Source organism: Natrix helvetica (genome assembly GCF_964273705.1).
Source record: "Natrix helvetica genome assembly, chromosome: 10".
Classification (NCBI taxonomy): Eukaryota; Metazoa; Chordata; class Lepidosauria; order Squamata; family Natricidae; genus Natrix; species Natrix helvetica.
Genome location: NC_138561.1, coordinates 1,274,309 through 1,302,268, shown reverse-complemented (window position 1 = coordinate 1,302,268; position 27,960 = coordinate 1,274,309). Strand labels below are relative to the sequence as shown.

Genomic DNA, 27,960 nt, shown 5'->3' with positions numbered 1-27,960 from the left:
TAGGGCGGCGGAAGTGCTGGGCGTCACGGGACAGACCGGCTGTCGCCGCCGCCATGCTGCTCTCCTGCTTCCCGGAGCTCTACTTCAACGTAGACAGCGGCTACCTGGAGGGCCTGGTGCGCGGCTTCAAGGCCGGAGTGCTCAGCCAGGCCGACTACCTCAACTTGGTCCAGTGCGAGAGCCTGGAAGGTCGGTGGTGCCGCGGCGGCCTCCCTCCCTCCCTCCCTCCGCCCCGTCCCCGCTCTCGGCTCCCAGGCGGACGGGCTCCTCCGCTTCGGAGAGGCGCCGCTTCACCCTCGGGCCGATCCCCGGTTCCTGCCTGCGGCCGCTGTGAATACGGGGGCCTGGAGGGCTGAGCGCCGGCTGCCCCGTGCCTTCGGAACCCAGGAGGCTGAGGGCCCCGGGCCGCCTCGGCCGGACCCGCGCGGCGATCCGGGTCTGGCGGTGGGCCAGCTGGGATGCGGCGCCGGCGGCGACAAAAGAGGAAGCAGCGGCCTCTCGGCCTTCTTCCCTGGGCGTTGCTGCTCTGGCTGCCTGCGGGTGAAAGTGGGGACGGTGCCTGGTTTTCTTTTCTGCCTTTTTAACGACTGAAAACACGAAATAGAAGCTTTCCTTTATTTCTGAATTTATATCACTCGACACTCAAAGCAGCTCATGAGCTTTAAAACACGGAACAAATGAAACATGGGGGGGGGATTAAAATCTGGGCTCCTGCACAGTGTCGCCCTTCCTTGCATCCCCAGCGCTGGGCCGCCTCTTCTCCCCCCTCCCCTCCCCGGGACTCTGCAGGCTGTCAGCTCCTTCGGGTGTTTTTTTTAACACTTGAATTGTGCAAGGTGATGGTCCCCCTGCCTTGTATCAGTGGCCTGGCTGTTCCTTTCGTTCTGCACCTGTTGTAATTGTTGCCTTCAGAAGTTGTGGGAGCTTCATCACTGGAAGCTTTCAAGAAGAGACTGGACTGTCATCTGTCATAAATGGTGTAGGGTCTGCTTGGGTGGGGGAGGGGGTTGGACTAGTAAGGTTCCCTCCAACTCTGTTATCTGTTAATTTCTGGATACTTCTTTTTGTAATAAAATTTTATTGGTTTTTCAAGATTTATAGGGAAAAGGGTAAATGGACAGGTATACAAATTTTGGCAGTTGCAAAGTGTGTGAGGCCCCCCTCCCTCCATACCCATAGCGTACATTTATATATAATGCATTAGTATATAATTGATTATAATCAGCATATTAGTTCTATTATTAAATTCAATCAAATTAAACATTACAATATAAAATCCAAATATAATTCCATTTTCACTTTCGGTCAATTTATAATAATATGATTTTCATATTTATTTCTGTGATCTGAGTCTTCTTGCTATTGCCCCATCTCCCTCCACTGGCAGAGCTCTGGCCCCTCCCGTGTCCTGCGTGTCCGTTGTAGTGTCTGGTGGTTTCTCTAGGAGTGTTTTATTTTTTTCCATAAAGGCCTGCGCCTCTATGGGTGAATTAATTCTGATTCTTGTCTCCTCCCAGAATATCAGCATACCTTCAGGCATCAACCATCTAAACCACACCCCTTTCTGGTATAATTTATTCGCTAATTGCGAATAATTTTTTCTTTTTTCTCTAATCTTCTTAGGGATCTGCTTCAGAATGGTTATCTCCATATCATGATATGTCAATGCTTGCCCCCTTTGTACACCCAGAATTTCATCTCTTGTGGTTTTTCTAAGGAATTTAATGTGAACCTCCCTGGGTAAATTGTGTGTTCTAGCATAAGCTGAGTTCACTCTATAAACCAGATCTATATCCCACCCCATCTGTTGTTTTTCTTTGTGTGTATAGTCAGCCAGAATGTTTGTCATGATGTCCCTTATATTTTCCCCATCTTCTTCTATAACATTTTGAAATCTAAGATAATAGGACATTCTCTCAAATTCTAATTTCATCTGTTGGATGTCAAGATCTTTGTTCCCTTTCTGCACGGCTTCCACCCCCCCCCTCACCTCCTCCACCCCCCCTTCCACAAGATTCAGTCTTTGTGAGTTCTTATATATTTGGGCTTGATTTTCTTTAATTTCATCTTTCATTTCCCTTAACTGTTTCTTGATTTCCTCCTGGCCCTGTAGAATTTGTTGAAGCATTTGTTGAAAGTCCATCTCTGTAGTCTTATGGTGCATCAGTTCTGTTATCTTTGACTGTGTGGCTGGACTGGATGTTGCGGATGTTGGAGCAGAAGTGGCAAAGCCAGGTTTTCCAGGAGGGGGTCTTTTAGATGCCATCCTTTATAACGTTAAAAGTTCAGTCCAAATATGAAGTAAGCAATTAGAAAAGAAGGGTAGCCAGGTGAATCCGGGAGCAGAATAACCAGGCAGAAGAGAATCTCTCCAATAAGTCTGGCAATAGATAGAAAATTTCCCCTAGAAGGTTAAAAAAATACCAATCCACAAGAGGTTCCTCTGGGAGACACGGAGACAAAGACCGGAAGCCTGAATTTTAAAGGTGAAGTCAGGTTTCAGAGTTCATAAAGACAACGGAAGTGTGCCATCTTGCCCTGCCAGTTTTGGGCACAGAGGCGTAACAAAGTTTTAGAAAGTTCCAAAAGTCCTCAAATCATTGTAATATGTAAAATTAAATTGAAAAGAAAATCATCTCAGCCTAAGTGAGGCTTCATTCGTTGGCTCTCCCCCCTCCTCCTTCCCCGGGGGCTGAGAGCAAAATTGTTTCTTGCCGCTTGTCCAAGGGGGGGGGGGGAAACCCCCCTCCCTCCAGCCGCACCTCCAAAATGCTCCGAAAGTTGTTTTAAAGTTTTAAAAGCTGAATCAAATCTTCATGCAAAGTAAGGGATGAAGAGAGAGGCAACCTCACCGCACCGCAGCTGCTTCCTTCAATTGTAGCATTCTCCAGTCGGCTTGTAGCGAGGCGCGAGGCGTGGAATCGCGATGCGCCCTCCGAGCTTGCTCCCCGGTGCCTTGGGCGCGCGAGAGAGCCCCCGCCGGCTGCCGCCGCTGCAGGAGACCTCCGCGATGCCGCCCCTCCGGCAGGACCCCTCTGCGGGGTGTCCTGTGCCCCCCAAGGAGTGGGGAAGCCCACCGGGGAGCCGGAGCGGGCAAAGAGCTGCCCGTCGCCGCCGCCGCCGGAACCGGAACTCAATTTCTGGATACTTCTTAAGAGCGTCGTGCAAAGTGTCTTGCAGGACTTGTAACCAAGGCAGAGGGAACCCCTTCTTGCTAAGTTGCCTTTTGGCATTCTGGCTGCAATTGTTTCAACTCTTTCAAATCCAGCAACGGCTGAGCCATCCCACACAGCAAGGGCCCCCCCCCGCATAGAAGAGCCCCATCCAGACCAGGCCAAGAGCATCTCATCCCCTTGAGCCTCTTGAGCCATGAACCAGAATCTTGGCCAAGCCACCCTTTCACTCCCAGGAGCGGTTTTCCGTTGTTGCATCAGGAATTCTGTTTGCAGTTGCCCTCATTGTGTGCCAGGCCCTTTCCCCATGTTGGTACAAGATAAACGCCAGTATGTTTCTGTTTTTTCTTCATCATTGATATTAGGTATCAGAGTAATGAGTCAAATTTTAAATCCTTTTTAAAAATATATTCTTTTTGTAAACAGGCTATGTATCCTGTTTCAATTTTTTAAATAGTGAAATAATTTTCTTCTTTTTTGAGGATCACTTCTCCCATTTATATTCCATATTTATACCAAAACCTTAGGATTTCTGATGCCCAATATGGTGATCTCTCCCTCAGATTCTTATTGTTGCTGTTCAGAATCCAAAGTGCTAAGTCTCTTTTGTCGTTTTCAGTGCAGTTCACTTTTAAACATTTCTAACAATTCTCTCATTTTCTGGACCAATTCAATCTGAACCTCTATTGTTTAAAAGTGAACATCACTCTTTTTCATTTATCCCATTAATATAATGCATTTTTTGGTTTAAGTTTGTTGGTAAAAAACAATACTTCTCCCTTTTGTGTAGTATTCTAATTGGAAGGGATTTTGTAACTGACTGTCCAAGAAGTTTATTTTGTGCTCTTGTTTTCAATTATAAATTGATTATATCTCAAACTGATGAAAGAAGTAAAGGGTCGAACTCAATGTCCTTTAAAAGTCAGGCATGACAAGTACAAGCAAGCTGTTTTTTCTGTGACCCTCCCCCCCCTCTGCTCTATTCATGAGAAGACCACAAGATTTCCATCCTACAATCTCCTTGCAAGGACCAGCTGTCTGGGGCACAGACGGGTGATCTCTCCTTCTGTCCTTTGCCCAGAAAGACTTTAACTGGCCAGTCATCACTGGCCATTGTTCGTTTCGCTCACTTTTTCTGCTATCTTGGACACGTCTAATATGCCCTAAAACTTCACCCAGAAGCTGAAAGTCAACATTTTCTAGATTGCGCTTCATACATGGCTGCACTTATGTTTGGACTATCTCCATTCCTTCTCTGTGCAACTCACTAAGAAAGTGGTGCTCTGGGTCTCCTGCTTTTGCCTGTAATCCCTCAGCTTCTCTGTTCTGCCTTTCTGATATTGAACTGAAAAGTAATCCTGCAATTCATGGAATCCCTGAAGGCAGAGCGTGCCTTGAACTCCCCAGACTCCCAAACTCTGAGAAGTCTTTGGAAGCAAATCAGTTCCATCTGGTTCCAATCAGTTTCTCTCACACATTTTTCCCCCTCTCTGTCCTCTCATCTCTACCCCAAGACTTGAGGCTTTTGGCTGGCTAAAACATGTCAGAGTGAACCACTGAAAAGGTCAAAGGCAGATTAAGGCTCCCAGTTGCTCTGTGAGGAGCTCAACTAGTGCTTATTCTAGCTGGCTTAGTTCCATCTGTTGGGGTTGGACTTGAACGGCAAGAAAAGGCTGTTCTTTCTATGGAACATTTTGTGGTCTGACCAGTTCTTGCTTGCAGGCAAATGGTATTTCTTGTGGCTCTTCCAAGGCACCATTGTTACTTTGTCATGCTGTTGTTTGTCATTAGTCTATGCGACCTTCTTGCAGAATACTGTATTTCCTTCTGTTCTCAAGTGCGGCTCAGCAGTGACCTGGACTTGAAGCATACAGTATGGCCACTCCGATCTCCCTAGCGGCTACACCTTCCTTAGCTACTAGATAGGAAAAGGCATCTGAAAGAAGCGCCTGTTTTGTCAGAGATTTGTCCCAAGGGACTGATGCTTCTGGACCCCTAGATCTAGAACACCTTGTCAGACCTGTCACAAACCTCTCAATAAAAACGATTCTTGGCTCCGTTTGTTGAGAAAGGTACAGTTTATTAGAAATCAAGTGTATTAGTGCAAAGCCAAAACTGAAATTTGTACGCCAAACTCCCTAAGTTCTCCTTTTCCCTCCCTTAACTGTCTCTCATTGCTTCCCCCAGTGCAACCAATCCGCTTTTGGCAAGATGGTTTCCTAACGAACAGTCAAAGCCTAGCTTGGTAGGCCCCCTTCCCCTCCTCTTTTCCATCTGGGTGACCTTGATACACTCCCCCCCTTCATTCCCCCTCCCCCCTCAGTTCATGGAAGCCTTTCACTGCCTAGTGGTGAAGCACAAGCAAAGCCTATGGTGGCAGCTGACACACCTTCTACCTTAGGCAAGTAAAAGTGCCAAGCTCCAGTCTAGAGGGGGGAAACTATTGTCAGTGATGGCCAGGTCTGTCTTCCATCAATTTTCCTGCCTGAAATTTGTTTTTAATTTTTCAGATCTAAAGCTTCACCTCCAGAGTACGGACTATGGGAACTTTCTGGCAAATGAAGCCTCTCCTCTCACTGTCTCTGTCATTGATGACAAGCTTAAGGAGAAGATGGTGGTGGAGTTCCGCCACATGCGGAATCACGCTTACGAGCCTTTGGCCAGCTTCCTGGACTTCATCACGTAAGTGCTGGATCTGCAGGGCACAAAATCCCTGGGAATCTGGCTGGCACCAGGTAGATTATGTGGAAACACAAAGCGATGTTTCAAAGGACTTGGAGAATCTTTCTTACTTCATGCTTACACATTGTTTAGCCTTGGATTTCTGTGTTGGATTCATTAGAAGCTGAAGAGAATTTACCGTATTTATCGGCGTATAACACGCACTTTCCCCCCCGAAAAATAGGGGGCAAATGATGTATGCGTGTTATATGCCGATATAATGTTAAGAAGCCATGTTTTTACAGTTTAATACGGCCTTTTAACAGCCCTCCCTGCTCTATGTAAATGCAGCCCGCCCACGGCAAGCAGAAGACCTTTCAAATTTCTCTCCCACCACCTCCGTTTCGCGGTTTTCCTTTCCCTTTTCCTCCTTCAAGCTCCGTGCTCGGAGGAAAAGGGGAGCGGGGGGGGGGGAATTTCCGAGTTCCAAAAGCAGAAGACCTTTCAAATTTCTCTCCCACCACCTCTGTTTCGCGCTTTTCCTTTCCCTTTTCCTCCTTCAAGCTCCGTGCTCGCTGGAGGAAAAGGGGAGTGGGGGGGGGGGGATTTCCGAGTTCCAAAAGCAGAAGACCTTTCAAATTTCTCTCCCACCACCTCCGTTTCACGCTTTTCCTTTCCCTTTTCCTCCTTCAAGCTCCGTGCTCGCTGGAGGAAAAGGGGAGGGGGGGATTTCCGAGTTCCAAAAGCAGAAGACCTTTCAAATTTCTCTCCCACCACCTCCGTTTCGCGCGCGCGCGCACACACACAGGAAAAGCAGACACGCTGGAGGGAAAGAGGAAAGAAGGCAAGCAGGCAGGAAGGAGGCAGAAGGAAGGAGGGAAGGATGGAACTGGAAGGGAGGCAGGGAAGGAGGGAGGGAGAAAGGAAGGATAGGAGGATAGGGAAAGAGGAAAGAAGGCAGGCAGGCAGAAGGGAGGGAGGTGCAAGGAAGGAAGGAAGCATAGATAAGCAGGAGGGAAAGAAGGCAGGCAGGAGGAAAGAGGAAGGAGGGAACTGGAAGGCAGGCAGGAAGGAAGGGAAGGAGGAAGGGAGGGTGGAAGGAAGGATAGACAAGTAAGAGGGAAAGGGGAAAGAAAGCATCTGAATGTACTAAACATTCTTCAGGGAAAAGTCTTCAGAGAAAAGATGCTTCAAAGTTCTTTATTTGAAATTTAATTTTTTTCCCTGAAATTTCCCTCTTAAAATGAAGGTGCGTGTTATATGCCTGTGCGTGTTATACGCCAATAAATACGGTAATTTAAAGAGGGGAATTTTGTGACAATTCCAGATTAAGGGAGGGCTTAAGCTGTCCAAAACAGAACATTTGGCAATTACTCTAAATGTTCTACAAAGTAAGAAATGAACGAAAGAACGTTGGGATGATGAGACCAGATACTAAACCTTGTGGACAGGAATTGGAAATGCTGGCTTGTTTGTTGCTATTAGTCACAAAGTCGGGGACGACCCATCACGATCATATAGAAAATCCCCCGGAGTCCATTTAAGCTCATGCCGACTGCTTCGGTGACTCCATCCAGCCACCTCCTTCTCTGTCGTTCCTTTCTTCTTTTGCCTTCAGTTGTTCCCAGCATGAGGATCTTCTCCAGGGAGTCTTTCCTTCTCATCAGGTGGCCAAAGTCTTTGAGTGTCATCTTCAGGATCTGGCCTTCTAAAGAGCAGTCAGGGTTGATCTCCTCTAGGACTGACCGGTTGGATGGCCTTGCAGTCCAAGGGACTCAATGCAGGAGTCTTCTCCAGCACCAGAGTTTAAAGGCCTCAATTCTTTGGCGCTCAGCCTTCCTTACGGTCCAACTTTCACAGCCACACATTGCAACTGGGAAAACCAAAGCCTTGACTAGACGCACTTTTGTTGGCAGGGTGATGCCTCTGCTTTTTAGTATGCTGTCTAGATTTCCCCTAACTTTCCTTCCCAGGAACAAGTGTCTTTTAATTTCTTGGCGTTAGAGTGGTATTATCTGAGGTTATTGATATTTCTCCCAGCAATCTTAATTCCAACTTGTGATTCATCTAGCCCTGCCTTTTTCATGATGTGTTCTGCATATAAATTAAATAGGCAGGGCGACAATATACAGCTTCTTGGCCTGCATATAAGTTTCTCAAGAGACAAATAAGAAGGTCTGGTACTTCCCATCTCTTTAACAACCTCCCACAATTTGTTGTGATCCACACAATCAAAGGCTTTAGCACAGACAATGAAGCAGATCTTTTTCTGGAACTCCCTAACTTTCTCCATGATCCAGCGTATGTTGGCAACTTGATCTCTAGTTCATCTGCCTCTTCGAAATCCTGCCTGTACTTCTGGTAGTTCTCGGTCCACATACTGCTGGAGCCTAACTTGTAGGATTTTGAGCATAACTTTACTAGCATGTGAAATGTGTGCAATGATGCGGTAGTTTGAACATTCTTTGGCATTCCCTTTCTTTGGAATTGGAATGTAGACTGACCTTTTCCAATCCTGTGGCGACTGTTGAGTTTTCCAAATTTGCTGGCAAATTGGGTGTAGCACTTTTACTCCATCGTCTTTTAAGATTTTGAATAGCTCAGCTGGAACACTGTCACCTTCACTGGCTTTGTTGTTGCTCAGACTTCCTAAGGCCCATTTGACTTCACATTCTATAGGATGTCTGACTCGAGGTCAGTGGTTATCAGGGACGTTAAGCTCGTTCTTGTATAGTTCTTTTCCAGGGCTCTGCTCTGGAGAGTCCAAAGAAGGGTTAAACACAGCCAATCTGCCCAGAACTGAATTGAAACTTTAAGCCATGCCTCTGGTGCCGACTCTCCCCAGATTTTTTCAATTCAGCTAGCCCAGTAGACGCGCTTTAAGATTTCTCTAGTTCTAAGATTGATTCCTTGGACTCTCCAGAGGAAGAATAATTTTTTTAAAACAGTATATTTAAGGATTTTTAGAGCAGGCTGGTGAGTTTAAATTTAAGTTTGTTTTTTTCCCTTTTTAATTGGGTTTTTCTCACCCTTTCGGCTCTCCTGGAGTCCGGGGCTTTGCTCTGGCTCCTAGAAGCCGCAGGCAGCTGTTGGGGGAAGCGCGTGGGTCGGAGTGCCGACGCCAGCGCTGTTGGGGCACCCCTACTGGGGGCCGATTCCCGCTGGAAGCCCTCCATTGCAATTTGTGCTTCTAGCAAGTCAAATTGCTGCGTGGGCTTCCAGGGCAGCCATTTTGGCTTCTTCCCTCTTTAAATTTGGCGCGCAAAAGCTCCGGTGAGTTCTGGCCGCCATTTTGGATTGCGCAATCTTCCAGCTTTACTTTCAAAAGTTTTTTGCCGCAGCTGCCTGGTGCCTGGCTCTTTGCAGGAGCCGCGTGGAGTCAGACTTGCCCGGTGTGACCGGCGACCTGGGCCCCAATCCAAGCAAGTGATAGCGGCGTGGGATCGTGGCCTGCTGGGTCGCCTCCTTTACTCTCCTGCAGGCACTGGGAGCGAATTCTGCTCGCGCCTAAGAAATTCCAAGCTACTTCAGGCCTTGCAGTTTCTCTGTCTCCTCAGGAGCATCGTGCTGCGGTGGGCTTTCTGGAGGTGGTGAGTGGTGGTTTCCCATCCCCCTACTGCCCCAACCAGTGATTGTTACCATGGCAGATCAGGTCCCTGAGACTTCTGAGGGTGTCTCTCCAGAGCCCCTGTAAGACAGGCCGGGAAAGCTGCCAGGGAGGCCATTAGAGGGAGTAAGCCTTACTCCAGGCATGGCCCCAAGCAGGGCTCAGGCCTAGACAAAGATGCATTAAGGCGACAGAAGGCCTTAGAAAAACAGTCTTCCAAAGCCCAACAGCAGGCCCAATCTTCCCTTTCGGTGTCTCCTGGGGAGCCCTCCAGGGAAATTCCTCCAGCCCAGGGAGGCCCCATTTCTGATAGTGAAGAGGAAGGGGATTCCTTGGCCATGGCAACTTCTCCAGGCCATTTCATGGCTGATCAGGCTGATCTCTTTGCCTGTCCCTCTGATATGGAGGAGGGACCAGCTCCAATGGGGCCTTTAGCCCCTCAACAGCCGATCCCCGGGCCCACTCAAGGGGTTCGCCCCATTGAGGACCAAGGGCCTAACCTATCCACTGAAATGCAGGAAATAATTAACAGGGCCATTTCCCAGGGCATTGAGGCAGGCATGCGAAAAGGTGGCAAGCGCACTCGCAAGACCCACCATTTGCAACCCCAGGAGGATTCCAGAGAGATGACTCCTAGCCTTCCACCTCCGTCCCTGCATTCTTCAGTGGCCTCCGATGAGTCAGACTGGGAGGAAGAAGAGGATTTTCTTCCTAGGCAGGAAGCTGAATTCTCTGGGGATGAGGCAAGCCCCGCCAAAAAGCCGGCCTTTTCAGGCTTATTTAATTTGGATAATTTCAAAACCATTTTAGATAAGGCTAAGATCTCAACTCATATGGGGTCCACCCCCCCCCCAGCTCAGGTGGTTGTAGACCCTGATGATCTATCTGGGGATCTCTTTGAGGAACCCATTTCGGTCCAGGAAATAGTTCCTGTACCCAAGATGTTCCTCAATTTAGTTCAAGACAGTGGGCAGAGCCAGCTACCATGGCTACCCCCAGCAGCCATGACAAGAAGCTATATACAGTGGATGCCAGCCTGGAGGAGCTGCTCAAGCTCCCTCCTATCGATCCCCCTGTAGCGGCTCTTACCTCCTCTTCTGTGCTCCCTCCTGACCTGTTGGAGGGGCTCAAGGCTGAGGACAAGAGAACCGAAACTGCTTGTCACAAGACCCATCAGGCAGCTGCATGGGCCATTAAGTCCTCCGCTTCAGCCTCCTTTTTCTCCAGGGCGGCTCTCCTGTGGCTGAGGCAGTTGTTGAGGAAGATACCTGCCAAGGACGTTAAAGTCAGGCAGGATATCAATAAAATCATGGCAGCCACAGAGTACACTGCTGATGCCACTCTGAATGCTGCTAAGTTTGCCACGCGTGCCCTAGCGTCTAATGTTACTTCCAGACGCCTCCTGTGGCTTAGGCACTGGAATGTGGATATGCGCTCCAAATGGAAGCTTGTTACTGCCCCCTTTAAAGGGGACAAGCTGTTTGGTGAGGTCCTTGATCCAGTCCTTGTGGAAAACAAGGACAAAAAGAAAGTGATGCCATCAGTCACCAAAAAGCCTGATCGTAAAGGTCCTGGCTCTTACAGGAGGGAGGACTTTCGGAACAATGAGCCCTCCACCAGCTCCGCCCCCTATCATCGGGCGTATCCCCAGCAGGGTGAGCGGTCTCAGGACCGTCAGTCCTTTCGAGACAGAGGTCGCCAGCAGCCCTTCTCCAAGCGGCCATTTCGGGGGGGCTCCGGCTCCCGACCCTTTAGGAGGTATAAATGACCATCACAGGTCAGCTCCCATAGGAGGGCGGTTGCAGTTGTTCCACGCCAAATGGGAGCAGACCACGTCGGGCCAGTGGGTTCTTCAAACGGTCCGCATGGGTCTCACTTTAGAATTCTGGTCCCCCCCTCCCCGCCACTTCATCCGGTGTCCAGTTCCCTCAGGGTTAGTCAAAAGATCCCTCATGGAACAGGAGATAAGGCACCTCAAGGAGATCAGGGCCATAGAACCTGTCCCAGCAGGCCAGGAAGGAAGAGGGTTTTACTCCATCCTGTTTCTGGTCCCCAAAAACTCAGGAGGGTGGAGGGGGATATTAGATCTAAAGAGGTTCAATCACCACGTGACATATCGCAGGTTCAAGATGCAGTCCCTCCAGTCCATCTTGGGGTGCATCAGGCCAGGCGATATACTAACGTCCATAGACCTCAAAGAGGCCTACCTCCACATCCCTATCCGCAAAGCCCACCGCAAGTTCCTGAGGTTCTCTTACGCGGGCCTCCATTACCAGTACCGGGCAATGCCATTCGGCCTGTCATCGGCGCCCAGGACATTCACAAAGGTTCTCGCAGCCGTGGCGGCTTTTCTACGGTCACGTCCGGTCAGACTCCACTGTTACCTAGACGATGTTCTCATTCTGTCATCATCGCATCAACAAGCTGTCAGCGACCTAGAACACACCATGCAGGCGCTCCGGGACCACGGGTTCACCATCAACCTGGAAAAAAGTCATCTCGTTCCCACGACCAGACTGAAGCATCTAGGGGCCGTCATCGACACCACCTTGGGCACGGTATCCCTGTCCCCGGAAAGGGTGGCCAGCCTTCGGGAGATGGTCGTTCAGGTGCAGCAGTCACGTCTAGTCAAGGTGGTTCAGCTCTCACAGCTCCTCGGCAAGATGATCTCGTGCCTGTCAATCGTGCCTTGGGCGAGACTTCACTCCCGTCCCCTTCAGTGGCTCCTGCTTCCATATCAAAGAACAAACGAAAGCAGCTCAACAAGACTGATTCCAGTTCCAGCAGAGGTACGTCGCTCTCTAAGTGGTGGTTGTCTCCGGCCCTGTTAAAGGGGTCGCCATTCAAGGAGCCAGTCAGGCTCACCATCACAACGGATGCCAGCCTGTTCGGTTGGGGGGCCCACTGCCACAACCAGATCGCACAGGGCAGGTGGTCCCCTTCCGAAGCCGCTCACAGCATCAACTGGCTGGAGCTGAGGGCAGTCAGGCTTGCGCTGAAGCGCTTCCAGAGCACCGTTCAGGGCCACCACGTGCGCATCATGACAGACAATGTCGCCACCAAGGCGCACATCAATCGACGGGGGAACGCGCTCCAGATCCCTGATGAAGGAGGCGGAGCTCTTGGGTCGATGGGCGGAGAGGTATCTCCTTTCTCTTCAGGCGGAGCACATCTCGGGCACGAGCAACACCCAGGCGGACTGGCTGAGCAGATCCACAGTCGACCACTCGGAGTGGCGTCTACATCTGCTGCTGTTCCAGCAACTGTCCCAGAGGTTCGGCCTCCCGCTGGTGGACCTGTTCGCCAACGCGGCCAACGCGCATCTTCCGCGGTTCTTCACAAGGTTCCACGACCCGAGGGCGGAAGGAGTCAACGCGCTGCACGGCCCGTGGCCGAAAGGTCTGCTTTACGCTTTTCCCCCGCTACCTCTTCTTCCCAGAGTCATCAGGAAGATCCTAGCAGAGGAGGCGGAGGTGCTGCGGGTAGCACCGTACTGGCCCAGGAGAACCTGGTTTGCAGACTTGGTGAGTCTTTCGATCACACCACCGTGGCGGATTCCTCCACAGGACATCTCTCTCAGCCAGGGGGCCCTTCAACATCCAGAACCCCAGTGGCTGCAGCTGGCCGTCTGGCACTTGAGAGGGATCTCCTAAGCAGAGGCAAGTTGTCAGACAAGGTGATTGGCACCATCCAAGCGTCACGACGGCAGTCCCCGACGCGCATCTACGACGCCACTTGGAAATCCTTCGCCAGCTGGTGCACGGCTCATGGTACGTCTGCGCCCCTTGCTTCGGTTCCTGTCATCCTGGACTTCCTGCAGGAAGGTTTGGACAAGGGCCTGGCACCTAACACCCTGAGGCGCCAGGCGGCAGCCCTGTCAACCATCCTCTCAGTTGAGGGCTACGCATCTCTTGGCCGGAATCCGACCATCCGCAGTTTCCTCAGGGGAGCGACCAACCTGAGACCCCCAGTGGTCCACAGATACCCATCTTGGGATCTCAATGTAGTGTGCGGTCCCTCATCGGGCCCCCGTTTGAGCCCATTAAGACGGCCAGTCTCAGACACCTCACATTCAAGACGGTTTTTCTGGTCGCTATCACGTCTGCTCGTCGCATATCGGAACTGGCTGCCTTGTCAGTCAGAGAGGACTTGTGTCTCATTCGTAACGACAGAGTAATCCTGAGGCTGGACCCTTCCTTCAGTCCGAAGGTCAATTCCGGGTTTCATCGGGCGCAGGAGGTGGTCCTTCCGGGTTTTTGCCCGCATCCTCGGCACCCGAGGGAAAAGCGCTGGCACATGCTGGATGTGCGCAGGACTATTCGCAGATACATCAAGCGCACGGCCAGTTTTCGGAAATCCAAATCTCTATTCGTCTCCTTTCAACCAGCTTCTCAAGGCAAGAAGGTCTCTTCATCTACCATCGGCGGATGGCTGCGAGCCTGCATTGCGCTTGCCCACGTTTTACAGTCCGTTCCTGTGCCTCGCAATATCACAGCACATTCGACTAGAAGCGCCGCCCCCACAGCTGCCTGGTCTACACAGTCACCGATTGAAGAGATCTGCAAGGCGGCCACCTGGACTTCTCTGTCTGGACAGTTTTTGCATCGGCGGAAGGGGCCTTTGGGAGGCGTGTTCTTCAGGGCATCCATACCAGCGGAGCGACCCTGATGGCTGAGCCTTCCCGCCCTAGTGACAGTTAGCTTGGGCATGTCCCTTCTTTGGACTCTCCAGAGCAGCGCCCTGGAAAATGACCATCGTCTTACCTGAAGGGTCCTTTTCAGGGCGCTGCAACGGAGAGTCCACCCCACCCTGGGGTCTATTCTCCGCTGGTGTTTGTGAAGTCACAGTGTTGTTTGTTGTTTCTGTTATTGTTGTTGGACTATTTTTGACTTGTTCCATATTAGACTTCCAGTTGAAGTTTCAGCGCGCAACTGTTCCACGTCTTCATTGAATAAATCTGGGGAGAGTCGGCACCAGAGGCGTGGCTTAAAGTTTCAATTCAGTTCTGGGCAGATTGGCTGTGTTTAACCCTTCTTTGGACTCTCCGTTGCAGCGCCCTGAAAAGGACCCTTCAGGTAAGACAATGGTCATTCTGTGTAATTTTGCCACCTCTTCTTAATCTCTTCTGCCTCTGTTAGGTCCCTGCCATTTGGGTCCTTTATCATGCCCACCTTTGCATGAAACGTTCCCTTCGTATCTCCAATTTTCTTGCAGAGATCTCTGGTCCTCCCTATTCTATTGTTTTCTTCTATTTCTTTGCATTGTTCATTTAAGACTGCATTCTTATCTCTTCTACCTATTCTCTGGAATTCTGCATTCAACTGGGTGTATCTTTCTCTTTCTCCCTTGCCTTTCGCTTCCCTTCTTTCCTCAGCTATTTGCAAAGCTTCCTCAGGCAGCCATTTTGTTTCCTTCCATTTCTTTTTCTTTCAGATGGTTTTAGTTTAAGGTGACCAGACGTCCCGCTTTTGGTGGGACAGCCCCGATTTTTAATAATTTGTCCTGCGTCCCACAGCATTTTTAAAAAGTCCCGATTTTTGGTAAGGTGCGCGGCCGCGCACGTGGCAAGAAAACACTGTGCAGCAGTTTACAACTGCCACGCAGTGATTTCTACTGTCACAGGCTCCGGAAGCAGGGGAGGTGCTTTGCAGGCGGCTAGAACTGGCCGCCCGCAAAGGACCTCCCCGGACTTGTTTTGATGAGCGCGAGGTGACTGACAGTAGTTTGTGCCGGCTGCGCCCGCTCAAACTATTGCCAGTCGCCCCGTGTTCAGCAAAGCACCCCTGCGGAGGTCCTTTGTGGGCAGCCAGTCCTAGCCGCTTGAGCCTGACGCTGTGGCTGAAGTGAACCCCCAAAGCCCCCGCCGCCACTAGAATAACTGCTGCTGCCGCTTCCTCCTCCTCCTCCAACAGCACCACCACATTTGCTGCCCGGTGTTGCGCCTGAGGTGAAGCCGCCAAAGCTCCTGCTGGTGCCCCTGCCCATGGCAGCGGCACCTCCCCCTCCGCTCAGCTTCTCAAAAGCACAGTGGAGGAGGAGGAGGCAGCAGGGGTAACGCGAGGCCCAGCTCAGGTGCTCCGAGCGGAGGGGGTGGTGCCACCGCTGCTGCCACGGGCGGAGGCGCCAGCGGGAGCTTTGGCAGCTCATCTCAGCCACAGCGCTGGGCAGCAAATTGGTGGTGCTGTTGGAGGAGGAGGAGGCAGCAGCACTTATTCTGGTGGCGGCGGGGGCTCGTCTGCATCTTCAGCGGCAGCCCTGCCCCCGGTGAAAAAACCCGAAGATGGAGCAGATCCACGCAGATGATGTCGCTGCAACATGACTGGAGGAGGAATTCTGGGAGTTGAAGTCCACAAGTCTTAAAGCTGTCAGGTTTGAAGACCCATGGGTTTTTTTCCCTAAAGGGTTAGGGGTGCAAGGATATAGACCAAATTTTTAATCAAGAGCCTCCCCCCCTCCTCCCCCATCATTGGTGTCCCGCTTTACCAATGTTAAAATCTGGTCACCTTATTTTAGTTGCTACCGCTTGTACAATGTTGCGAACCTCTGTCCATAGTTCTTCAAGCACTCTGTCTATCAGATCTAATTCCTTAAGTCTATTTGTCACCTCCACTGTATATTCATCAGAGATATTTTAGTTTAAACCTGAGTGGCCTAGTGCTTTTCCCTACTTTCTTCAATTTAAGCCCAAATTTTGCAACGAGAAGCTCATGATCTAAGCCACAGTCAGCTCCTGGCCTTCCTTTTATTGACTGTATAGAGCTTCTCCACCTTTGGCTGCAGAGCACATGGTCAATCTGATGTCTGTGTTGACCGTCTGGTGATGTCCATGCGTAGAGTCGTTTCTTAAGGAGGAGTTGTTGGCTTCTTTAGTCTTGAGAAAAAGAGAGTTGGGGGAATTGAGATGGGACAGGGGTGTCAAACTCAAGGCCTGCGGGCTGAATGTAGCCCGGCAGGCTGCTACAAGAGGCCATCCAGGTCCATTTTGGATGGTAAGGTGCTGCTGTAGCCGTCCCGTCTCCTATCCACCCCCTCCCCTAGGCTGGCCCTCAGAGGAGAACCACAATGCTGATCCAACTCTTGAAGAAATCCAGTTTGACACCCCTGACGGAGGATGTATGCGTTGGAAGGGACATTATAGGTTTAATTTTCACTTCAGGAATCCACTAAGCCCATGATGGCCAACCTACGGGACCTGTACCGGAGGCGGCAAGCAGAGCCCTCTCCTGGCATAAGTGCCATCGCCCCAGGTCAGATCTCTGTGATGTTTCTTTCATGAGCTTCTGTTTCCCTGCCAACGATGAAACAGAAGCTCACGAAGGAAAAAAAATCCGACCTCTTGCTGCGCTGCCGGTGTTGGCATGCACCGCCTCCCACCAGCCCCCACCAGCCAGATGGTCTTCGGGACTCTGCTCCAAATGCACGTATTCGCGTGTGTGCGTGCACCTTTCAGTTTGGGCATGCGCAGGTGTGCAATTTGGGCACTCATTGTCTAAAACGTTTGCCATCACTGCAGTGAGCTATTCCTGACAGAGGATCATCCTGCAAAAAGAATCCACTGCTGTTCTGAACTCTTAGTAGCCTTACGACATCCAGAGGTAGCCCTGTAGATTGGAGAGAAAGCGATTGCAAGAAAGTAAGGGGTCTCCCACTGCCAGCACAATTACATTTTTCTCAGTGTGTGGAAGAGCAAGCAGCTTACTCTCTTGAAATCCCTCCCTCTCCAGGCTCTGCGGTGGAGGGAGATAAGCTCTCCCTTCTTTTCCATTTCCTGCTGCCAAAGGGCGAGAGTGGTTAGGAGGCAAACCGTAGAAAAAGTATGAAAGCCACTAGTCTTCTTTCTTTGCATCCACTGTTGCAATTTCCCAGTTAGTGACCACTCTGGTTAATGGCAAAGTTGCCCATCCCAATTACAATCATTAAGTGTGGACTACCTGTATGTTTAAAAGAGTTTAATAATAACATTCAACTGTTAAGTTAATTTCAGTCCATTGGTCCTTCTTCTGTCTCCTGTTTAAACAGTGTGCAGACTTTTATTTTATCTCCCCTGTTTGAAAAATAAACATGCTCAGATTGTTTTTTTTTATTAAAAGAGTTTTGTACAAACAGATTTTCCCCCTTTTCACCCCCCCGCCATACAATGTAAATCTCATACAAATGTTATGCCCCCCCAACCCCCCCGCAAAAATTCACATTCAAATATTATACCAAATACTTTGCCCCCTCCCCTCCCCCCGACTTAAAGTAAATTACTCGTATTGTAGCCCCTCTCCTCCCAACAAACACAATATAAATTTCTCTTAGATTAATAATAGCACATTGATCCCATCTTCTAAGCTAATTTGACATATATAACTCTTAATATAAATTTCTCCTAAAATAACAATGTTTCGTTAATCCCATCTTCTAATTTATTCATACATATATATTACCCCACCCTCCACCCTAACCCTCCCCCACCTCCCACACAAACCCACCCCCCTGACTTCCGCTGTATACCACTCTAACAATTCCAAACATCCCATATATTATTTACTCTGATCATCTATCAATCTAAACATTCTTACCTAAAGGCTACGTAATAACTCCTAGTCTGGTATTTATTCTCTATATAATCAATCCATTTTGCCCATTCCTGTGTATAATCCTCCTGTTTCTGAGCTTTTAAGAAAGCTGAAATTTTTGCCATTTCGGTGAACCCCGCCACCTTCTGAATCCATTGATCAATTGTCGGTAAAAAATCTTTTTTCCAATGTTGCGCAATCAACAACCTAGCTGCTGTGACCATATGCTGTGAACATGCTCAGATTGTTTAACCATTCCTCCTCATCCGTTTGCTTCCCAGGGCTGTTATAATCGTAAGCCCAGTCCAGCTTCTCCGTGTCTTTCTGGCTTGCCAGGCCCCACAATTGGACACAGCTTAAGTGGCACAAGTCTTTCCTGGGTGCAATGCATTGGCCTAGCTGGCTGCCATGCCAGGTCTCTTGCCCCTACAGTCACACTCTCCAGGGGGACCACAATGTCTTTCTGTTTTTTAGTGCAAGACAGAGAATAATGGTGACTGTTCGGTGGGTAGGAAAACCAACTTTCTGGAGCAATTCAGCAATAGAAACATTGGCACAAAGAATTCATCAGTTTCATTGAAGGTAGAGTAGAGCATCTCGACCTGGGTGAATTTAAATTGTATGGATTTGAACTCCCAGAATTCCCCAGCAAGGATGCTGGGAGTCCAGGTCCCTGTAGCTGAAAGTCTCCAAGGTTGAAGTGGAAGCTAGAGATCCATCTCTTGGCTAATAGGATTCCTGCACTGAGCAAGGATTCCACTCGAGAGCCTCTGTGACCCCCTTGTGCTGCAAAAGTCCCGTCCTTACTTGAGTGTGGAAGGTTGAAACAGCCACAGGGAACCGAGTCCCATCGTCTCCCCACTCCAGACAGAGCCCAGTGCAGAGGGAAAGGTTGGTTCCCTCTGGGGTATCTTCCGCTGGAGGGCCCGGGAGCCGCTTTGAATGGGGATCTGTGCTGGGTGGCCTGGTCTGAGAAGTTGGCTTCTTTGATGCCCCTCTTAAGAAAGCCTCTGGGCACTTCAGGCCCCCCGGGGAAGCCAGGGAGTGCAAAGGGGCCACTGGCTCCAGGCAGAGAAAGGCTGGACTGATTTTTCTGTGGCGGCAACCAGATAATGTTGGCCGATCTTCAAGGTAGTCATTGAATGACTTGCATTGGTGATGTGCCTTTAAGCCACGATAGATGCTTTTCTATTGTGCCATCTGCAAAAATCAGAAATATACTTTCTACTGTCTAGCTTGTAAAACCTGAGGCGTCCCTGGTGAGGGCAGTCCAGCCAAAGCCTGTTAAGGAGCTTCCGCCGTGAGCATCAGCCGATCCTTCCCTGTTCTTCGGAAGAGGCTTTCTAAGGACAGAAGAGCATATTCAGGTGTCATAACTTCTAAGAAACGGACTACCTTTCAAATGAAGCTCCTGCGCTTCTCTTGGTGCTCTTCCTGATGCTTTCTTCCGGGGGGGGGGGGGGCTTCACTGGCCGGTCTGGCCAAGAGTCTTCCCGGCCAGGGCTGCTCCTGCTTGGCTCCTGAGGTCAGGTGGGACCATCAGGAGCTCACAGCCATAGGCTACGTCCCCTGAATCACTTCAGACGGACTTTCCTCTGGAGCCACTTGCATCTTGTGCAGAGTTTTGGAGCAGAAGGAAACTTGGCAGACTTCCCAGAACAACAGTGAGAAATCTCACATTTATGTTGTTGTTGTTTTGCTTTTGTGGTTTAAACTTGTTTCTTGCAAGGTAGCAGGTTTGAAGTCCTAACTTTCCCAAAGGGCAGAAGCCCCAGTCTGTGCATTGCTGTTGAGAAACCCCCTGAAGCCTGTTTGGGGATGTAGATGTGAATGGATGAGGCCCTGCGGATGGATGGCGACAGGACCTCCACTGGGGGGGAGGGGGGCTCGCTCTCCTAGCCCTGCTCTCGCTGCTTCCTTTCAGCTACAGCTACATGATCGATAATGTCATTCTGCTGATTACCGGGACGCTCCATCAACGCTCCATCGCAGAACTGGTACCCAAGTGCCATCCCTTGGGCAGCTTTGAGCAGATGGAGGCTGTGAATATTGCCCAGACACCAGCTGAGCTCTACAATGCCATCCTAGTGGACACGCCTCTCGGTAAGATAAGAGGGAAGCTATCGAATGGGGCTCAGCCCTGGATGGCCGGAAAAAATGGCGGCCTTGGCAAGCGTGAGTCCTTGTGGAAAACCTCAGGGCCTGCTAGGTGAGGGGTCTCCCCCTCCTCCCCCTCCCCCTCCCCCTCCTCCTCCACAAAGCCGTGATAGCTGCAGGGCTGAGCAGGGGCCCTGTGGGGTCTCTCTTCTCCTGCTCACCCTCTTCCTTCTCTTTCAGCCGCCTTTTTCCAGGATTGCATATCTGAGCAGGACCTGGATGAGATGAATATAGAGATCATACGAAACACTCTGTATAAGGTGAGTGCCTGGAGGTGAATAAATGCGGGGCCACAAAGCTGCCCCCACTTGTGCAATGTTGCTGGGTCTGCAGGATGGACTGAAGCCAGAAGGGCAAAGGCCCCTCTCCCTCCATGGGAGAAAGGGGGGCATGTTGGCCTGGCCTCAGCCTCCTGCACCCTAGAGGCTTCCTTTTGCTCTCCTTCAGTCCCTCGTAAGAACTGCAATAGAGAGCAACTTCTACAGACGTCCGGCTTTTGTAAGGCTGTGTTGGTCTATTGGGTCTCAGCTGGCCTTTGATATGTCATCCCAGGGGTTCTACAAAGCCTCGAAGAAATGTTACAGTCTCAGTCTTGAGAGTTGGTGGTGGCCACAAATGGTATTTAAAGGGGGGGATTGTTATAGTGAAGAAAAGGTTGAGAACACCCCACCCCCACCCTCCTGGGTTTGGCCCTTGTCTCTGGGTGGCAGCCAGAGGGAGAGTCAGTGTGGTAGACTTGACTTGTTCAGGAGAACTCTCGGAATCAGTTGAAGACAGGTGTTATGTTTGAGAAGTAAATATGGGGGATGAGCATCCGTTTGGATTTGAAGGGCGAAAGGAAGAGCTCAGAGTTTGCCCTTTGGGACTTCAGCGTAACAATCCTTTTGCCGTGATTAGGACAGCTGGTAGTCCTGCTGAAAGGCTGGGTAGCCATTTTGTGGGGTGAGAAGGGGGCAATGCCAGGGGTGCTGTGGGAAGCTGCTGCCGCTCCCTCGGCCTCCCAACACTGAGCTCAAGGTCCGGCTCGGTTACTCCAGGTTCCTTTCGTGCCTGGCAAAGCCCAGGATGCTGCTTCTGCCTGCTTCCCTTCATCGGACAGAGTCCCAGAGCCAGAGGGCAGAAGCGTGCAGCTCCCAGGGGACCGCAAAGCAGAAAAGGGAGTGAGAAGCGGTGGGGAGGGTCTGCCGAGCTCCGTGGGCCTCAGAGAGTTGAGCACAGGGGCTGCTGGACAGGTTTGGCCGAGAATGCCGGCTTCCTTGAAGGCAGCCCTGTGTGGCTTCATAGCCCAGGCTGGCTGGCTGGATCTCCCGAGAAGAAAAGGCCGCTCCGTCTGCCTCCAGAGATCTCGGCAGGGGAGGAAGGCAAGGGGAATGCAGGGGCTCATGTCCAAAGCAGCCTGCAAATTGCCCCCCAGGGACGCTCTCTGCTTTGACTGCTTCTGTATGTTCCCAACCATACGCAGAGGCTTCAAGATTCTTGCCTGTCCCAAAGCTTCTCACTGTTCGGCCAAACCAGGTCCCCCACCCCCACCCCCCCTTCTTGGAGGGCAGTGCCCCTGGCAGGCTGTCAGCTCCAAACTCTCTGCGGGCCATTCTATAGCTTGCATGGGCTGCTGGCCTGGTCTTCACCAGTGGCTGATTTCTCCCCAGGCTTACCTGGAGTCCTTCTACAAGTTCTGCAAGAGCCTGGGAGGCACAACAGCAGATGCCATGTGCCCAATTCTGGAGGTAGGAGCCAGCTTAGCACCTGCTCTGTGGGGGTCCAACTCCCTGCTTGCTTGGCAAGAGAGGAGACCTGGTCCTCTTTCCCTCTAGTTCGAAGCGGATCGCAGGGCCTTCATCATCACCATCAATTCTTTCGGCACCGAGCTGTCCAAGGAGGACCGCGCCAAGCTCTTCCCCCACTGCGGCAAACTCCACCCCGAGGGCCTGGCTCAGCTCGCCCGCGCAGACGACTATGAGCACGTCAGAACCGTGGCCAATTACTACCCGGTAAGGGCGCCAGGGCAGCTGTGCGTTGTGGGGCTGGCCAGTGCGAGGGAGACCCAGAGCCCAGTTGGCAAGAGTGGCCAGTGCTGCCTCCTTCTGAACGCGGAGTCTGTTTTGTGCCTCTCCTTCTCCGCACAGGCATCGCCCAGCCTGGCCTCCTCTGGGTCTTTGGGCTGGAGTTCTGGAAGGGGAGCTGCTCCCAGTAGAGAGACGTTGGGGCATTTCTTCTTGCTTTCGTCCGTCCCAGTCTGGTGCAAAGGAGGCCGGGGGGCTGTTTCCCCTTCCTTTGGTTTTGATGAAAGCAAGGCAGCTCAGGGTCTCTCCTCCTGGGAGCTGGGCAGGGAGAGGAGGACTGGCCCAGGTCCCCCAGCCACTTTTCAGGCCTGAAGCAGAACCAGGCCTTTGGCTCTTCTTCTTTGGAGGTCAGTAGCCCTTCAGCCACCCCCCCCCCCCCCAAATTGGCTCTCCCCTGTCTGGGAGGGGATGTTCCGTCCCCCGTCCCTGGAGGCAGCCTGAGTGGTGCCTTTTTTTGCTCTTCTGATTCTTTTAGAACCTCTCAGCCGAAGGGTATTCTACGCACTGCCGGATGGGCGTGTGGGGTCCCAGCTTTCCTTGTCCTCCCTCACGTCTCTCTCTCTCTCCTGCAGGAATACAAGTTGCTCTTTGAAGGAGCAGGTAGCAACCCTGGTGACAAAACCCTGGAAGACCGGTTCTTTGAGCACGAGGTGAGCAGGGGGAGCTCCCCACGGACCTCTAGCTCTTTAGCTCCGGTGGCCTCAGAGAGGGAGAAGGAGGCGCCCTCCCTCCTCTGCTCTGGCTCTCCCTGGGACCCTTTTCTGAGGCTGCCCTCAGTGGGCTATGATGACTAAGAGCATCAGAAGATGGCAGCAGAGAAATGCAGAGCCCCTCCGTGCAACCCCGTTGCCTGAAGGCCCCTGGTCAGAGAACCCCTGCGCCAGCCCTGTCACCACCCTCTACACCTTTGTGCCATGGCTAAAGTTGCAGCTGAAGAGAGGGGAATCCTCAATTCCTAGCTATGAATCCGGGCGCAGCATAGAGGGCGTCCCGCTGCCGCTTGGTCCAGAGGAGGGCAGTGGGGAGCTGTGCCCTCAGCAGGGGGATAGACGTGCTTTGGTGGCCAATGCTCAGCCTGGACAGACTCACCAAATCCTGCAGCACTTCCGGGAAGGGGGGGTGGCCATCACAGCAGAGGTCACGGGGAGGCCCCCCACATGCAGTGCTGCCTGCCAGTACTGCAGAAACCTCCCCTGCCAAGCCCATTGAAGAAGGAGGTTCTTCCCCGGGACGGTTGGGGCTCCCCAGGATAGCAGGATGCCCGCTCAGGTGTGTCTTTTCCCGGCAGGTGAAGCTGAACAAGCTGGCCTTCCTGAACCAGTTCCATTTTGGTGTGTTTTACGCTTTTGTGAAACTGAAGGAGCAAGAATGTCGCAACATTGTGTGGATTGCGGAGTGCATTGCACAGCGCCACCGAGCCAAGATTGACAACTACATTCCCATCTTCTGAGTGTTTCCCTTTGATGTCCCGGGTGGCTTCTTCAGCCCCGCCGGGGGAAGCTGAGGCTGGAGGGAACCCACACGCATCCCCCTTTCCTCGTGGACTCCTTGTGCCTGCCAGAACTGGACAGGTTAAATCGTGCTGTGTCTGTACCAACTCGTTGTGCTGTTGAGAAGGCATCTTGCTGGGCGCATCAGAAGGTTTCACATCCGCAGCCGTCCTGGGGGCCCCATTTGGGACGCACCAAGCATCCAATTCATTTCATGGCCCCTCTTCGCATCTGCTGCCTGTTGCCACCACCACCGGGCTTTTTGGCCCAGGTCAGGGCAGTCCTGAGGCCTCCTGGAAGCGGCTGCTTAGCAAAGGACCCTGTGACATTCCCCTCCCCCTGCCCCCCCTCCTCCTATGGGCCTGCCGCCTTCTCCCCTGGCCTCTGGGTCCCCTAGCAGGCCTAGCATTGGCTGGGCTGGGCTCCATCCGGTCTTCTCCAGACGTTGGCTTTGATCTTAAGCAGCAGCTCCAGCCCTCCCTTTCCTTCTGCCCGGATGGTGAGCAGTGGGTCTTTCCAAGGGTCTCGACCCCGAGTTCAGGCAAGGATCTCCCTGCCTGGGATGGTTCTGAGCTCTTCCCACTCCTTGTTTTGGGCACCTGCCTCAGCCTGTTTAGCTGAGCCAGGTGAGGCTGGTGCTTTTGACTTCCAAGGCAGCTTTCCCCCCACCAGCAGTAATCGAAAAAGCTTCCCTCCCTCTGGACGGACCCAAAACTCTTGTTGAAACCCCCTTTTCCCCCCCTTGAGAGCAGGCAGTTTTGCCCCTGGGGAATTGGGGGGGGGTCCTACAAAAAAATGATAGACGTCCATCCCTTTGCCCCACTCTTTAGAAAATGGTCTTGGCCTGCCCCATCCAGCTTCCCAAGGCCTGGCTCTCGTCCCCTGCGGGCGCAGTCCCCAGCCCTGGCCAAACGCTGCCCTTCCCTGGCTTTTGTGGGTGAGAGAAGTCAGTCCAGTCAGCCTCCGTGTGTGTTCAGTGATTGTGCTGCTCCCAGTGTTTGTGTCCCTTCCTCTTAAACCGTGGCAATGAACCTCTGAGTGGCTGTTTGTGTCTCCTGGCCTCTTGCACTGGGCTCTAGAGATTGGGGTCTTGGGAGTTTGGGCTGATCGCAAACGGCTTCTCCCTAAGCAGTGAACGGAAGGATCCCAGGGTCACCGCGTGGCTTCCACCCAATTCTTGCAAGTGGGCAGTTTCAACGCTTCCTCCCTTTACGAAATTTGCTGTTGGTTTAATTTCTCCCCCCCCCCCATTTTAATTAGTGACTGAGTGGCTTACAGTTAAAATACAGTACTGTGCAAAAGTTTTAGGCAGGTGTGAAAAAATGCTGTAAACAAAGAATGCTTTCAGAAATATAAATAATGATTGTTTATTTCTGTCAATTTTCAATATGCAAAGTGAGCGAACAAAAGAAAAATCTAAATCAAATCAATATTTGGTGTGACCACCCTTTGCCTTCAAAACAGCAGCAATTCTCATAGGTACACTTGCACAAAGTCAGGGATTTTGTAGGATTATAGTCAGGTGTATGATCAACCAATTATACCAAACAGGTGCTAATGATCATCAATGTCACACAAAAGTTGACACCCAGTCATAAACTGAAACAGAAACAGCTGTGTAGGAGGTTTAAAACTGGGTGAGGAACAGACAAACTCTGCTACCAAGGTGAGGTTGTGAAAAACAGTTTCATGACATGACAAGAGCACAGCAACAAGACACAAGTATACTGCATCAACAAGGTCTCTCCCAGGCAAAGATTTCAAAGCAGACTGGGGCTTCAAGATGTGCTGTTCAAGCTCTTTTGAAGAAGCACAAAGAAATGGGCAATGTTGAGGATCGTAGACGCAGTGGTCGGGCAAGGAAACTTAGTGCAGCAGCTGAAAGACACATCAAGCTTATTGCCCTTCGAAATCGGAAGACGTCCAGCAGTGCCATCAGCTCAGAACTGGCAGAAACCATTGGGACCCAGGTACACCCATCTACTGTCCGGAGAAGTCTGGCCAGAAGTGGGCTTCATGGAAGAGTTGCAGCCAAAAAGCCATACCTCCGACGTGAGAACAAGGCCAAACGACTAAAGTATGCACGAAAACATAGGAACTGGGGTGCAGAAAAATGGCAGCAGGTGCTCTGGACTGAATGAGTCAAAATTTGAAATATTTGGCTGTAGCAGAAGGCAGTTTGTTTGTCGAAGGGCTGGAGAGCGGTACAATAATGAGTGTCTGCAGGCAACAGTGAAGCATGGTGGAGGTTCCTTGAACGTTTGGGGCTGCATTTCTGCAAATGGAGTTGGAGATTTGGTCAGGATTAATGGTGTTCTCAATGCTGAGAAATACAGGCAGATACTTGTCCATCATGCAATACCATCAGGGACGCGTATGATTGGCCCCAAATTTATTCTGCAGCAGAACAAGGACCTCAAACATACAGCCAAAGTCATTAAGAACTATCGTCAGCGTAAAGAAGAACAAGAAGTACTGGGAGTGATGGGCCCCACAGAGCCCTATCTCAACATCATCGAGTGTGTCTGGGATTATATGAAGAGACAGAAGGACGTGAGAAAGCCTACATCTACAGAAGATCTCCAGAAGATTGGTTAGTTCTCCAATATGTTTGGAACAACCTACTAGCTGAGTTCCTTCAAAAACTGTGCGCAAGTGTACCTAGAAGAATTGCTGCTGTTTTGAAGGCAAAGGGTGGTCACACAACTATTGATTTGATTTAGATTTTTCTTTTGTTCGCTTACTTTGCATTTTGAAAATTGACAGAAATAAACCATCATTATTTATATTTCTGAAAGCATTCTTTGTTTACAGCAATTTTTTCACACCTGCCTAAAACTTTTGCACAGTACTGTATATTACAGTTAAATTTTTTAAAAATGTTTAAAACAATAAAACCAGTAAAAAAGCATTAAAACATCCAACTCCAGAGGGACAAGAGCAAGATCCTTAGCCTGTAAAGGATGCAGCTGGGAAGGACGTAGCATCCCAGACTGAGGAGTAGAGCCAGGCCATTAGAGCTTGGTGAAAGGCTAAGAGGGCTGGGGCCCTTCCACTCTCGAAGGGGGGTTGTCCCACAGAGCAGGAGCCACTGCAGACGCCCTTCGGCGCACGGGATGTGCAGTATGACCCTGGGATGGGCAGAGACTCTGGGGAAAAGGCGATCTCTCAGGTAGCCCAGGCCCTGGCCAAGTAGGGCTTTGTAGGTAACCAGCAGCCGTTTGAATTGCACCCAGAAACACACTGGTGGCTGATGTAGCTCACGCAGGAAGTGGTGTTAGGGGTGCCATATAGGTGGCACCAGCTACCTACCCACGCGGCTGCATTCTACCCTCGTTGAAGTTTCCTAATGGTCTTCAAGGGCAGCCCCAGGTAGAGTGCATAACTGTCTAACCTTGAGGTTACAAGGGCGTGGGTTCCTCTGAGTAGGGCCTCCCAGTACAAGTATGGATGGAACTGGTGCACCACCCAGAGGTGTGCAAAGGCCTTCCTAGCCATGGGTGCCACTTGCTCTGAGCAGGTGTCCAAGGCAATCCCCCCCACCAGATTGGGCCCTGGGCCTGTTTGGAGCAGTGCAAACCCCTTCAGAACCAGACGTGGAAGAGCCTTGTCTCCAGGGCTCCCACAGCTGGGTTGAGTCGGAGCCCGTTTTGCGGCCTTCCCAGCAGTCCCTAGGGCCTGGGCACTGGGAGCACATCATCTGCTTCACCCAGCGGCAGCCAGGCAATCCCTGGAAGGAGGAGCCTGGAGACCAGGTGGAAACGGCCTAAGCCAACTGATCCTTTGAGGACCGTTCATCCTGCTTCCTGGGGCAGGACTAGGGTCACTTTGACCTACCAGATGGCTTTGGGCTCCAGGTTCCAGCCATCCAAGCCAACAGGGCCAGTTGCAGTTCAGCCTCTGATCTTCCTCTTCTGGAGAAGCCGCGAATGCACCCGGATCCTTTACAGCCCTTCAAATATTTGAATGTGGCTCTTGGGTCGTCTTGTTTCTCAGGCCAAGTAGGTCCTGGTCTGCTCCTCTTCACTGGAACAGCACTTGTTCCTCTGTATCCCCTGAGCCCTGGTCTCCCACCGGAGGTCTCTTCCAGGAGGAGAGCCGGCTGACTTGGGGGCGTCGTGCAGAAGGAACCTGCCGATGAGGTTTGAGAAACCCCAGCAAGGCTTCCTTCCTACGGGTGGGCCAAATGGCTTGACTTCCCATGAACATAAAGCAATTCAGCCTGGACTTCATCCTTACTAACTCTGC

The 27,960-nt window shown here is 51.2% G+C and overlaps 1 protein-coding gene across 1 annotated transcript; it reads left to right on the top strand.

Annotated features, from left to right (window-relative positions):
• On the top strand, positions 1-24,756 carry ATP6V0D1 (ATPase H+ transporting V0 subunit d1). The gene is made up of 8 exons (XM_081963522.1): positions 1-189; positions 5,684-5,855; positions 19,927-20,105; positions 20,340-20,419; positions 21,809-21,886; positions 21,974-22,150; positions 22,795-22,872; positions 23,511-24,756. The coding sequence occupies exons 1-8, from the start codon at positions 54-56 to the stop codon at positions 23,670-23,672; spliced, it is 1,062 nt and encodes a 353-aa protein (XP_081819648.1). The 5' UTR covers positions 1-53; the 3' UTR covers positions 23,673-24,756.
• The last annotated feature ends 3,204 nt before the right edge of the window (positions 24,757-27,960 follow it).